Genomic DNA, 13936 nt, shown 5'->3' with positions numbered 1-13936 from the left:
TTTCTAATCGAAATATATGTTCCCACAGGTTTAAGGCCATAAGTCTCTCATTTCTTTTACAAGATGTAGTATCTTCTTTTCTATTTCAGGCTGATTTGACTCAAATTTATGATTTCTTTGTCGTGGAAATAACATTATTTCTGCTGAGTCTCTCTCATTCACCATTCCTTCATTCTCTCGGTCCTCCCCCGACACTCACAAAATAGAGATCCTAAGAATTTAACTGATAAGGCCGGTGCCGAGGGACTGGTATTATTTACAGAATCACTTGTAGTTTTAACCGCATAGAATTTTCATCATCTATATATTCCTGTAACGTTGGATGAGTTGGGACCGGTTCATTACTCCTTGCCTGAAGTCATTTGATATGGCCATGCTGCGCTGGATTTGGGATCTTGAACTGGTCGCTGTGGTGGGGGATATGCCGAGCTTTGAAGCATATCCATGCCAGAATTAGATATATTCGCTCCATGAGTGGTTGCTAACTGGCTGGGGTGTTCTAATCGGGGAATTATGCGATCTAGAGCAGCTCAGCCAGGAGTGTCGGAAGAGAGGTCGCTGGAGCTTTTTCTTTAATAGCATGCCGTTCAAGGTGTGTGTCGACATATTCCACTCTTATTCCCAATTGACCACATTCATCGGGTTCCTGGTGGGGTTGTAATCCCCCTGAATGGCGTGGCTATAATTTGATCACAGATTCTTTCGTATTTGTCCGTTTTCGTTTTCGATCATATTCCACAGCCTAACTCTCTGGAGATAACGCAGAATAATAGACCTACATAGGTAGGTTGACTTCTATCCGTACCATATAGCCTTGGTTGGGGAGGTCGGGCCGAAAAGAAGTGAAAAAGCGGAGAATTCGGGGCTTTCCGTCCCGGTCTGAGTTGTGTGTCATATTCTACGTTTCACCTATCTAACAGATCGAACATTTCTGAGGTCTAACCCCAAAAGAAGAAAGGGAATATGGTCCTTGGAAATGCAGGCATCTCGCGCCAGGCAGAAGATCGCTCAAGAAGGTCGATGGTAGCCTGTAACCGCTGCCGTTCTAGAAAAACTCGCTGCGCCGGCAATCCACCCCACCCTTGTGCAGCATGTGTGGATGCGGGCAAGCATTGTGTATATTCAGAGGCAGAAAAGCGAATCTCCATAACGGAGAGGTGAAGTCGGTCCAAGATCGTTGAAAAGAGTCAATGCTGACTCTCTCTGCAGCTACTATCGTCAATTGCAATCGCAAGCTCCTGCATCACGAGGTAGGCTTATATGTACCTATGTAGTCATCTGGACGCAATTTAACCGCATAGGATAGAGGGTAGCCATCCGACACCGTCGAGTGAGCCATCAATATCAAATCGCTACTCGGATGAGGGCCCACCAGAACGCGACGACTGGTGGTACAAAGGGACAGACAATCTGTTCTTAAATCGGTCGGGAGAACATCGTACGTGTTAAGCCAGAGGATCATGCACCATTACTATCCTTCTGCTAATCTTTCTTCAGATTTCGTGGGTGCCTCGTCCACCACACATCTTGCGAAACGGCTCAACCCCGCCTCCACAAACCTTGCATGGGATGTGCGCCCACTTTACGATGACCCTTCATCATTGAGAAGACCAGTCGGCGGCTCATTGCCTCAATTACCACCTTTTGAGTTTGCCAAGCGACTATTCTGGGTACAATATGCTTACATCGGCACAATCTTCTCCCTTATTCAACCCTTGGAGTTTGAAGAGCGGCTCGATCTAGTCTATCACCAACCACTTGATTTCTCACATCGTGAATCTTGCCTAGTATACTGTCAAGCACTGTTGGTTATTTCCTTTGGCTTAATGTACAGTGTAAATCAGTGGATTGGCGAGGAAGGTCCTCCCGGCTTCAAGTATTTCAAGCATGCGTTACGTTTCTTGCCAGATATTCACGAAGAGGGGTCGATTCTCTTTGTTGAGGTGCTATGCTACGTGGCATACTATATGCAGAATCTGAACAGGCGGGATGCTGCCTTCCTCTATGTATGTATTACTTCCATGAGCCTTCCACTGTACCGCTAACGACGTCAGATCGGACTTGCTCTGCGCATGGCTATCTCCCTAGGCCTACATCAAGAGGTGGCTGATCCCTCAATAAGTGAATTAGATCGGAACCGTCGACGTCGGGCTTGGTGGTCTGTCTACAGCTTGGACCGGTAATTTGGCCAGTTCTCTTATCTTTCTGGAGTAAAGACTCATACTTATGGACAGGCTACTCTCGGTCAAATCTGGTAATCCTATTACGATTCACGATGAAGACATTGGGATAACTTGGCCCACAACTGTGGTATGTTGGCTTCCATGGTATATCTGGGTATTGGCTAATTTTAATTCTTCTATCTAGGTTGGATCAACCTTCGATCCATGGCCATCAACTGTTCTTACCCATTATACACAACTATCCCGTATATTGGGACGAATTGGGGAAGGTGAAAACCCTCCCTATTCTTTTGCCGTACTGCCAAGCTGACCTAGATGGTCACATCAGAGATCTATAGAAAGAAACCTGGATCTGGATCCAACCTCGTTGCTTCTGTCCAGAGTATCACAAATGACCTTTCTGGCTGGCTGCGACAAGTACCAGACCGGCTCCGTATCGATTTTACTACACTCGATACCCATATCAATCGAGAGTCTGTCTCAATCAACTTGCACTTTTACTCATGTGTGAACATGACTGCGCGCCCATTGGTCTTTTATGTCATCCAACGACGACTCGACGCGGAAGCCATTGGATCCGCAACAGAAGATTGGAAAGAAGGGTTGGCCCACAATACTGTCGCTGTCATTGACAGCTGCATCACGGCAGCGCGAGCAACTACTGTGATCATGGATGCAGCTGCAAAACATAATCTCATTGGTACGCGATCGCACTATAACTCCCGCCACCTTTTCTTTTGTCCTCAAATCATCTGATCGAACGAACATTTTAGCTACATATGGATACCTTGATGGCGAATATATCTTCTCCGCTGCACTGCTGCTGGTCATGGTTAATGCCGCGTTTCCACCTAATGAAACCAGCGCCCGGGCCATGGAGACCGCACTGAACCTTCTTCGCGGTATGGCAGATCGGGGAAATACATACCTGGACTCGCGTCACTCATTGCTGTTGGAATTACGGGCGGCCATTGGACCTAGACCTGCTGAAGAAAAAGATACCGAAGTGACAAGTTCTGTTGCTGCAGGTCAAAAGGGCCCTGTGACGCCGATGACCGAAAACGGCGTAAATCCATCAGAGGATGTTCTAGATCCGAGTGCAGAGCTAGCAGCTTCACAAGTGCTCACTTATAACTGGCCACAGCAGCCAGATCTCCCTTCTTTCCGGGATATTGCCTTCCGGTTTGATCTAAACGATGATCCAGCACTTTGGGAAGGGGCTTTGGATCAAATCGACATTGACATGGACACTGACTGGATTGAGAATACTTTAAAGCGATAAGAGTAAATATATACCACTTATAAATGATTTCTAGCTGTTCTAGTTGTACTGTGTGCTTAATACTTAGTGCCTGGTACCTAGTATATGTAACTACCTTACACAGAATTGATGACTGAGGCCTATATACAGTGGACCACTTAGATGAATTTCTCCGCAAATTGCTATTATTATTATTTCTCTTATCGATATTACATCCCATATGATATGAGCCCCTATCTTCCCCTCCATCTTCAATCTACAACCCCGCGGCTTATCAAGCCGTGGAGGTGCCGGCCCGATGAAGCCGAAATAGGAGCCATCGGCCCGACACGTGACATCAATCTAATGGCTAACAGCGCGATGATCATTGGAGATGGACTGGGATATCGGGACGACCTTTATGACATAAATGAATACAGTTCCCTTCTGATCATCCTTATCTGCTGTTCTTTCCTTTTCTTTTCTTGAACCTACCTCACATCTCCCTTAACTCATACTAGTCCCAATGTCTGATTCAGGGAAGATCACCATCTCTATCGATCGTGGCGGCACATTTACTGATGTCCACGCGATTCAACCTGGCCGTGCCGATATTATCTTGAAACTTCTCTCTGTCGATCCTTCTCATTATCAAGATGCCCCGACGGAGGGGATTCGTCAGATTTTAGAGCTGGCCACCGGGGAGCCACATCCCCGAGGCCAACCATTGAAACTCGACCGCATTGGTTGTCTACGCATGGGTACAACCGTTGCAACAAATGCCTTGCTCGAGCGCAAAGGCGCTCGGTCAGCACTCTTCACAACTAAGGGGTTTCGAGATTTATTAAAAATTGGCGACCAATCTCGCCCGGCCATTTTTGACCTATCAATGGCTCGCCCCGGAGTACTTCCGGAAAGTGTCATCGAAGTTAACGAACGTGTGTTATCCTGCCATCCTTCTGCTGACAGTGATTGCTTTTCCGATTGCCGGATGGTAGAGGGAATCACCGGCGAGAAATTTCGTATTGTTCAAGAATTAGACCTCGTTCAGGTAAAGGCAGAGCTCCAACGACTGAAGGAGCAAGGGATTCTGTCAATCTCTGTGGCGCTATTACATTCCTACGCATATCCTGAACACGAGCGCCAAATCGGCGAGATCGCCGAAGAGATGGGATTCTCGGTCACCCTCTCTTCAAAACTTCAACCCATGATTAAGATTGTGCCTCGTGGCATGTCGGCCGCCGCTGATGCCTACCTCACACCTGTTATCAAGACATACATCGACTCCATATCTTCTAGTTTTGAAGGTGGATTGGAGAGTCAGCAGGATTGCCGATTCGAGTTCATGCAATCAGATGGTGGACTAGTCGATTTCCGCAAATTCAGCGGGCTAAAAGCGATTTTGTCTGGCCCCGCAGCTGGCGTGGTCGGCTTTGCTGCCACCAGCTGGGATCCCAACGAGAAGATTCCCGTTATTGGTTTCGACATGGGTGGCACTAGTACAGATGTCTCCAGATTTGATGGTCACCTTGAACATGTATTTGCATCCAAGGTTGCAGGCGTGATGATCCAGTCCCCTCAGCTTGATATCAACACTGTCGCTGCTGGCGGTGGTTCCATTCTCACTTGGCGCAATGGCTTATTCTATGTTGGGCCTGAGTCTGCAAGTGCTCATCCTGGTCCGGCATGCTACCGAAAGGGGGGCCCTCTCACAGTCACAGACGCCAATTTGTTCCTAGGCCGTCTTCTGCCGGAATACTTCCCGAAGATCTTTGGCCCGAATGAGAACGAAGCTCTGGACACAGAGACGACTGCACGCCTCTTCAATGAACTCACACAAAAGGTCAACATTGAACGCCGACAGCAAGGCCAGTCAGAGTTTTCCCCAGAGGAAGTTGCACTTGGCTTCCTCAATGTCGCGGACGAGTCTATGTCCCGACCAATCCGTAATCTCACGGAGGCTCGTGGCTTTGAGACCGCATCTCATCATTTGGCATGCTTTGGAGGTGCTGGTGGCCAGCATGCATGCTCAGTGGCCAAGACGCTCGGAATATCCCGCATCATCATTCACAAGTATTCTTCCGTTCTGTCAGCGTACGGCCTTGCTTTGGCAGAAGTTGTCAAGGAGTCGCAGGAGCCCGTTTCATCCACCTACCTATCTTCACAGTCTGCCCTTCTTCAACACCTCGATGACTTGTCAGCATCAGCAACCAAGGATATGGAATCTCAAGGCTTCCCTTCCACTCAAGTGCGCCATGAGCAATACTTGAACATGCGCTACGAAGGTTCCGACACCAGTCTGATGATCCTAAAGCCCGAGAGCTCGGCAGATTTCCTGGAGGAATTCCGCATTCGTCACCGCCGCGAATTCAACTTCAACTCCGACCGACCTGTTCTTGTTGATGACGTTCGAGTGCGAACTATAGCTTCATCTAAGGTGCGGACCGAGCAAAGTCCCTTGGTTCAACTGAAAGAAGCCAATATGCGAGATGTCGCGACGGCTCCGAACAACACCACTTCGGCCTACTTCGGCCAGTTGAGTCGGATTGACACACCAGTTTACCTTCTAGGTGAATTGGAGAAGAATACCCGTATTCATGGCCCGGCCGTCATCATTGATCAAACTCAAACAATCGTCGTGGCTCCTAACGCAGTAGCGAACCTGCTCGACACCTGCATTGTCATCGATCTCAATGAGGAACCAACATCTTCCGGAAGCGCTTTGTCGTCCGAAATTGACCCCATCAGGCTTACTATCTTTGGACATCGCTTCATGTCCATCGCTGAGCAGATGGGTCGTACGCTACAGAAGACCTCAGTTTCAACTAACATCAAGGAGCGGCTAGATTTCTCTTGCGCTCTATTCTCCCCCGATGGAGGTTTGGTGGCCAACGCACCCCATGTTCCGGTTCATCTTGGATCGATGCAATTTGCCGTCCGCTATCAGCATGAGAAGTGGCTAGGAAACTTGAAGGATGGCGATGTTCTGGTGGCCAATCATCCCAGTTGCGGAGGCACTCATCTGCCTGATATTACAGTAAGTGATCTTCACATTGAACAATCTCATCAAATACTGATGAGATCATAGGTTATTACACCAGTCTTTGACCGACCTGGTGGCTCCGAGATCATGTTTTACGTAGCTTCCCGTGGCCATCACGCTGATATTGGTGGTATTTTACCTGGATCAATGCCTCCAAAATCCACTGAGCTGTGGCAAGAAGGCGCGGCCATCGAAGGCGATAAGATTGTCAGCGATGGTATCTTGGATGAGGCACGTTTGATCGAGTTGCTGGTAACAAAGCCCTCGCAATACCCCGGCTGCGCTGGAGCACGCTGCATCAGCGACAACTTGTCCGATCTGAAGGCACAGATTGCCGCCAACACTCGTGGAATCAGCTTGATCCAGACTCTTTTCAACGAATATGGAACCCAGACTGTCCAAAAGTACATGTACGCCATCCAGGCAACCGCCGAGTCTGCTGTGCGGAATCTTCTCAGGGAGCTATATAAGAAGTTCAATGGTCAGCCATTGGAGTCGGTCGACTACATGGATGATGGCACCCCTATTCGATTGAAGGTCACCATCGATGGTACCGATGGATCAGCTATCTTCGACTTCGAGGGCACAGGCCCTGAGGTGTATGGAAGCTGGAATGCTCCCATTGCCATTACTCACTCAGCGATCATCTACTGTCTGCGCTGTATGATCAATGCAGATGTGCCACTGAATCAGGGTTGCCTGACGCCAATTGACATTCGTGTTCCCTCGTCAAGCATTTTGTCGCCAAGCAAGACTGCTGCTGTCGTTGGTGGCAATGTTGTGACCTCACAGCGCATCACTGACGTCGTGTTCAAAGCCTTCCAGGCTTGTGCCGCGTCTCAGGGCTGCTGTAACAACCTGACCTTTGGCACAGACGCCAAGCTTGATCCGTCCACCGGTGCTGTCATCAAGCCTGGATTTGGATATTACGAGACTATCGCTGGTGGAAGTGGTGCTGGCCCCACTTGGAAGGGCGAGTCTGGTATACATGTTCACATGACCAACACGCGGATCACCGATCCTGAAATCCTGGAGAAGCGCTATCCGACGATGCTCCGCCAGTTCACCCTACGTGAGGGTTCTGGCGGCAAGGGCAAGAACCCTGGTGGCGAGGGAGTAATTCGTGACATCGAATTCCTTTCACCAATTCAATGTTCGATTCTGTCTGAGCGTCGTGTCCATCGGCCTTACGGACTCGAAGGTGGCCAGGATGCACAGACCGGATTCAATCTGTGGATCACACGGGATCCGGACACTGGCAATGAGCGCCGTATCAACATTGGCGGCAAAAACACTGTCTCAATGAAGACACACGACCGGGTTGTGATCAATACTCCCGGCGGTGGTGGCTGGGGCGCTGTATGAACGGGTTGTATTGCAAGCATGACATTTCTAGTATACCAATCTCAATTAAACACACAGGTAGAGATAATACAATGGTCCTTTTGGGCCTCATGAATAAATTCACAAAGTTGCTTTTTCACAGTTTAGATTTTCCAAATACCGGTCGCCACATCTCATTCGCTAGTCGGCTGGTGTTTACCATATCTGGCCCCAGTTGGTCTAGAGAAGAGACTCCAAGCATCTTCATGGTGATTTCAAGTTCTTCGGCGAGAACTGCGAATGTGTTAGCTTGGAATTGACTTAAATACCAGTCCCAACTTACTGTCTGTACATCTTTCCACTCCTTCAGCGCCGTATGCCGCGAGGGCATAGTAGTAGGGCCGGCCAACTCCAACCGCTGTCGCTCCGAGACACAACGCCTTGAGGACATCTGCTCCGTCGCGAAGACCTCCGTCAACAAACACCTGGAGCTTATCGAAGGCCTCCGGGTAGTATGTGCGAATCTCCAGGAGCGTCATCAATGAACTTGGGGCGGAATGAATCTGCCTGCCTCCATGGTTGCTCAACAGAATTCCCTGCACACCATGTTGGACAGCTAGCTTCACGTCCTCTACACTTTGAATCCCCTTGAGAACCAGTGGCCCATCCCACTCTGACGAGATCCAGTTCAAATCCTCCCAAGTAAGACCACCATCTACCGAACCGGGAACCTGGCGACCCCCAAATGCTGGCGCAAAGTCATTCTCCCCATGGATGTCTCTTGCATTTTCATCCAAACCAGCGTCGAGATTTTCTTGTGCTTGGAGATAACGATCGGCAGTACGCTTTCCTAGCGTTGAGGTGTCTACTGTGACCCACAGACTTTGATATCCGGCTGCTTTGACTCTTTGAATGAGTGACTTGGCTCTTGTCCGATCCACAGGCACGTAGAGCTGGAATGACAAGTTCGAAGGGCTTTGATTGCCAAGTAGCCGTTGCTCGTCCAGATGAGCATCCATGATCTCCTCTAGCGGCTTCGTGGATGCTGTACTGATCATGGTTTGCATGCCTTTGCGGGTTGCTCGTCCAGATGAGCATCCATGATCTCCTCTAGCGGCTTCGTGGATGCTGTACTGATCATGGTTTGCATGCCTTTGCGGGTTGCTCCTCTCACCAACAAGGGTTCAGCGCCAGGGTGTGAGCTGCCCAGTGTACCCATGGCCGATACGAAGAAGGGGAACTGGGAGGTATGTCCCAAGATGTTCCTTCGAGTGTCTATTGAATCAACACTCCTCAAGATGCGGGGGCGAAAGTTGATCAGAGACCAATCATCGAGATTGGTCCTCATTGACAGGCCCGTAGCAGCTGAGCTTGATGCATAAACCCATGACTTCTCCGGTAGGACATCCTTTGCGACCTTCTCAAAGTCCGTTGTGGTGACACATAGAGAAGAATGGGGAATACTGTTGTTTGCCATCTTAGTTATTGTTATGACTTGGGATATGAAGCGAGAAAAAAGAAAGAAAGGAACAAGGAACAAGGAACATGGAGACTAATAAAGTATAGAAGATCAGATAACGGCAAACGGCCCCGAAGTCGGCCCCGATCGGCTACTCATTCCGGCCCGGCTATGTCCATTTGGGGTAAAAGCGATTGCCGAATTGCTATAGTTCTGAAATACATTACTAACTTGTTATTATGTAGACATATACATGTTGTCCCCGAGTTTCCAATGATCTTCTTTTTTCTTGTTTAATTTTCTGAATCGGAAATGAGGTCCCGTGTTATCGAGGATCGACTAGTCGACCAACACCAGAGGTCTGTTCTAGCCTGCCATTCAAAATCTGTTTCAGTGTGAGTTGATATTCTCAAAATGGTTGAAAAGAGCTCATATTCATACGGCAGCATTCTCTTCTGGGCATCTAATGAGGGATATGGAGATGTATGGGTAGTTGTAGTCATCTTTTTTATAGGTGTGGATGCGAACATGGCTAAAGTTGTAGGCTGCTGCGTACCCTAAAAGATATGTTAGGTTCTAGTAGAGATGGATTTTTAGAATCTTTTTCATACCTTTCGGTACTGCAGGATAAGAGTCAGTGAGATCAGCATTGAATATAACCTTGAACAGCAACTTACTTCCTGACCACCATAGGAAATGGCAATCACGGTTCCCATGAAAAGCGTACAAATCAATTGCAAACGCATGTTTGAGTAGAGGATAATCAGATTTTTAAATACAAGTTCAAGCTTGTAGATCACTTTCGCAAGTCTGGGTTGAAGTGGATGGAACAACACGACTGAATGGACAATAACGACCGTGAAAAGGGCACGCAGAAGGTGAATTGCATTCAATTAATTCTTTCAGAAGGTCAATATTGCAAGTAACTTTCAGTTTCGGCATTCGTGGACAAATTTAAATGAAAGTGGCATTTCAGAGATATGGGGAGGGAGTGTATCACGAGGCTGACTATAGTCATAACAGGTTGGAAAACAATCTCCGCTGCCTATAAACTAAACCCCCTATTCTTTGACGTTTGCAGTCCGGGATCTGACATAAATGGAATGTGTGAGGCATGTCTTTCTCATGCTCAGTGACATCTGCATTCCACCTGCGACCTCTCATATCCCTTTATTGACATACCAGTTCGTGAACATCGATGGGAATTTTCCGCTTGCGTCTTCTTATGAAGGACACCAAACCCACAAAAACATATCAAAACACAAACATGTCTCTATGACCAAAGAAATCGTCCAACACGAATAAATGTGGCAGCCAATTAGGCTGTAGGGCGTCGCGAACCAGCTTAAATTGGCAGGATTGCGCCGAAGCTCCGATGATATTGACTAGAGTTAGAGCCTTGCAAGTTAGTGGCCTTAGCAAGGTACATTTGTATATACCTACAGTCAGGGAACCCCGCCCACAAAATTGGGACCTATCAACTCGAGGTTGAATTTCGTATACTTCCTAGAAGCCTCTCATTATACCCAGTTTCAAATAACCTGGACCCACACAGACATAACAAGCTTTTTCCAGCTGCCAAATGGATTGTTTCTTTTGGTTGCTAAATCTCTTTCCGGTCAGAAAGTCTGGGAAGAATCAACTGTAGGCTATATCATCTTTGGCACACATTTCTATGTCAGTTCAATGCTCGGTATCACCAAAGTTCCGGGTTCCTATCCGCAGCCAAAAATTGAAATACCTCTCTTATCACAAAGTTCCTACATGTTGGTACCAATATCGCGTCGTTTAAGCCGGAGTTCAACGATGGCCTCTTAGGCTACGAGCGCGAAACACGGCGGAATCCGCTTCTCCTAGCGGCTTAAAATGAACACACAGAGACATTGAAGATGTAATAATACTTGTGTTATCCATTGGCAAGTTCGAGGGTTGAAAAAAAAATAGAATTATGAATTCTATACCTTACATACCTTTTGTATGGGCAAGTATGAAAAGTACCTAATTTCAAAGTTTTTCGTCGATAGGGGATTATCGTTGACTGGAGCGCACCAGCACAGGGTAGGTGTGTTGGGCGCTTAGCACGATTATTCTGAGTTATAACCCGATGGTAGAATCCATTTGACTTATGTTTCTTGTTAAAAAGGCGATTGCGCCGTGCGACATCGGATCGACTGAACACTGGCAGTGTCGACGTGATACCTAGCCCCGACACGACCCTATACATGAATAGTATAGATCATCCGAAATACATATTTGAAGGTCAAATGTTGTTTCGGTGTTTATCTCTCTCCGCCGTCCATTCAGAGTAGTCTCTAATTTCTATGTGCTTATGGTTCCGTTGATATAATTCGTAAACGGGAGTAACAGAACGCAGATATATTGTCAGATCTAAAATTTTAAAAAACCATCTAACAAGTATCTTTTGGAAATTCAGCATCTAACATCATCTATCCATGGCTCTTCTGGCTGTTACCATGCTGTCTCCAGCTCGTAAACATAAAACAAATCGACAGCACGAGACCCAATGACGCCAGTCCAATTCCCATGTACAGCGCACCGCGGTAACCCTGTAGAACATTATGTCCGTCCTCGTTAACATGTGTTTCTACCGTACCCGCAAATCCTAGGCCAAGGGAGATAGAGTAGTTCACCGTTGTAACAACGAGAGAGGCAGCCAGACCTTGGTGGTGATGAGGCATGGAATTGCTCAATATCAGGGTCCCAGAGGGAAAGGACATGTCCCTAGGGGCGAATGAATTAATGACGGTGAACAGGACCAAATCCAATGACACAAAATAAAAAGACTTACATGCCCCAGGAGGTAATTAGGCTCACCACAAACGCCTGCGCCCAGTAGGTTTGATCAACAGGCACAGTGGCAAAGATGGAGATACCAGCGGTGAAAAATGTCATTGCACAAAACATGATAACGCTGGGTGGTAGGCGACTACGTAGGGATCCTGTGACCAAAGCTGCCACAGCACCAGAAGCAGCGGCCGCCGACCATTTGGCCGTGGCCAACAGTGGAGAATCGCCTTTGATCACTTCCATGAATTGATAGAAGTAGTAGATGATAATTCCAAAACTCGACCAGCCAGTTGCGATACACCCGAGCACCCAAGCCAATTCACTAGTAAAGACTGACCGCGGGAGCAATGGACATGGCGCCTTGCGTTCGATTGATGCGAAGGCGCCGAGGCAGACAACCCCAATTATAAGAAGAACATAGGTGGAAGGGTTCTTCCAGCCCACAAGCGCGGCCTGGTTCCAAGAAAAGTTGACCAGTACCAGGCCTGAAATTCCTGCAGTGGCACCAAGCAGATCAAGACGCTGCCAAAAGCGAAGTTTGTCGTCAAACTTGGGTTGGTAGCTGTAGGGGATGACAAGCCATCCTACCAAGGCCAGTATTGCACAGGTTATTCCCATCACCCAGTATCCCCAAGGCCACCAGGCAAGCTGGGCAAATATAGAAGAAAATACACCTCCCACGATAAATCCTCCAGGCGCCGTAGCCCCAAACAAACTGAATATCATCTCCTTACGTAGACCCGGCCGGTATGTTCTTCCAAGAATTGCAATTGCATTAGGAAGCAACATAGCGGGGCCAATACCCTGGAGTGCACGGCAGCAATCAAATAATATCTGGTTTGACCAGGCACTGAAACCAGCCAACAGCGACCAGGCACTGAACCAACAGAAACCGATCACAAACATGTTTCGATGACCAAAGACATCGCCTAGTCGGCCAGCAATAAGAATAAAGGTGCCAATCGTTAAGCTGTAGGCGGCCGCAAACTAGCTTAGATTGGCAGGATTGGTCGTACCGAAGCTATCGCCGATGATATGGACTGGGGCAATGGAGATGCTGAGACCAGCTTGAGTCATAAATTGTGCCATACACACCACAGTGACGAAGACGGTCTCCTGGAAGAGTGATTTTGGTGGTTCCATTTGAGACGGAAACGTTTCCACCCGTGTCAATGTCTCGTCATTTCTATGTTGGGTGGGTATCTTCTTTAAATTGATATCATATTCCTCCAAGTTCGATATTGACCGGGTGCGATGATTGTGCTCCATAGCTAGAAGATCAAATTCATAGCAAACAAGAAACTGAGCAGAAATTGGGAGGAAAAAAGAAACAAAAACCAAGCTGCCTTTGTATCTAATCCACCAAAGTGGAATCTCGAGATCAACATCTTCCGTCGGGTCCGATCCGACGGAATTGGAGGTGTCAATCTAAATACTTTACAACTTCTGATTACTGACAGACTCGTTGAACTTGGAGCTTGCTTTATGTAAATTGGTGTTTGGAAAATATCTGCCGTCTCCAATTAGGCTAAATGATTAGATTAAAGCTTGGAAGCATTGATCTATACTAGAAAGAACTATGTACCAACTTCTTAGAACTTTTGATTGAAAGGATTGATCAAAGTAGGTATTCAAACTATCAACTTAGTATATTTAAATATACTTCTTTATATCCTTAAGAGATGTCATATGTTCAATATTTATATATACAATGTTGTACTCTTTAACTATCAGAGTCTCTAGGGCTGGTCCAGCCCTGGAGATGAGGGGTTGTTAGTAAGCATCACATGCCACCCGTGGACTGCCCCAGGCTGCTCTGGTCCTTTCAACTTTCGCTTCGCTTTTCTTTTACATTCTTTCATTGCGAGTATCAATATGTT

The 13936-nt window shown here is 47.4% G+C and overlaps 4 protein-coding genes across 4 annotated transcripts; 2 read left to right on the top strand and 2 right to left on the bottom strand.

Moving 5' to 3' along the window:
* Nucleotides 1-1190: 1190 nt before the first annotated feature.
* PEX2_054700 (transcription factor domain-containing protein) lies at nucleotides 1191-3465 on the top strand (the record flags this gene model as incomplete). Its single annotated transcript, XM_016742744.1, has 8 exons — nucleotides 1191-1250; nucleotides 1309-1438; nucleotides 1498-1787; nucleotides 1845-2006; nucleotides 2055-2179; nucleotides 2235-2310; nucleotides 2499-2883; nucleotides 2957-3465. The coding sequence occupies 8 exons, from the start codon at nucleotides 1191-1193 to the stop codon at nucleotides 3463-3465; spliced, it is 1737 nt and encodes a 578-aa protein (XP_016600995.1).
* Nucleotides 3466-3949: 484 nt separating this feature from the next.
* Nucleotides 3950-7831, top strand: PEX2_054690 (5-oxoprolinase; the record flags this gene model as incomplete). Its single annotated transcript, XM_016742743.1, has 2 exons — nucleotides 3950-6460; nucleotides 6512-7831. 2 exons carry the CDS (start codon nucleotides 3950-3952, stop codon nucleotides 7829-7831), a joined length of 3831 nt encoding a protein of 1276 aa, XP_016600994.1.
* Nucleotides 7832-7946: 115 nt separating this feature from the next.
* PEX2_054680 (Aldolase-type TIM barrel) lies at nucleotides 7947-9266 on the bottom strand (the record flags this gene model as incomplete). Its single annotated transcript, XM_016742742.1, has 3 exons — nucleotides 7947-8083; nucleotides 8133-8917; nucleotides 8968-9266. 3 exons carry the CDS (start codon nucleotides 9264-9266, stop codon nucleotides 7947-7949), a joined length of 1221 nt encoding a protein of 406 aa, XP_016600993.1.
* A 2429-nt stretch (nucleotides 9267-11695) lies between these two features.
* Nucleotides 11696-13199, bottom strand: PEX2_054670 (Major facilitator superfamily domain, general substrate transporter; the record flags this gene model as incomplete). The annotated part of the gene is made up of 3 exons (XM_016742741.1): nucleotides 11696-11990; nucleotides 12058-12640; nucleotides 13073-13199. The coding sequence occupies 3 exons, from the start codon at nucleotides 13197-13199 to the stop codon at nucleotides 11696-11698; spliced, it is 1005 nt and encodes a 334-aa protein (XP_016600992.1).
* Between the last annotated feature and the right edge of the window lie 737 nt (nucleotides 13200-13936).

Source organism: Penicillium expansum (genome assembly GCF_000769745.1).
Source record: "Penicillium expansum strain MD-8 chromosome Unknown contig174, whole genome shotgun sequence".
Classification (NCBI taxonomy): domain Eukaryota; kingdom Fungi; phylum Ascomycota; class Eurotiomycetes; order Eurotiales; family Aspergillaceae; genus Penicillium; species Penicillium expansum.
Note: the sequence above shows the minus strand (reverse complement) of the source record. Positions and strands in the feature narration are given on the sequence as shown.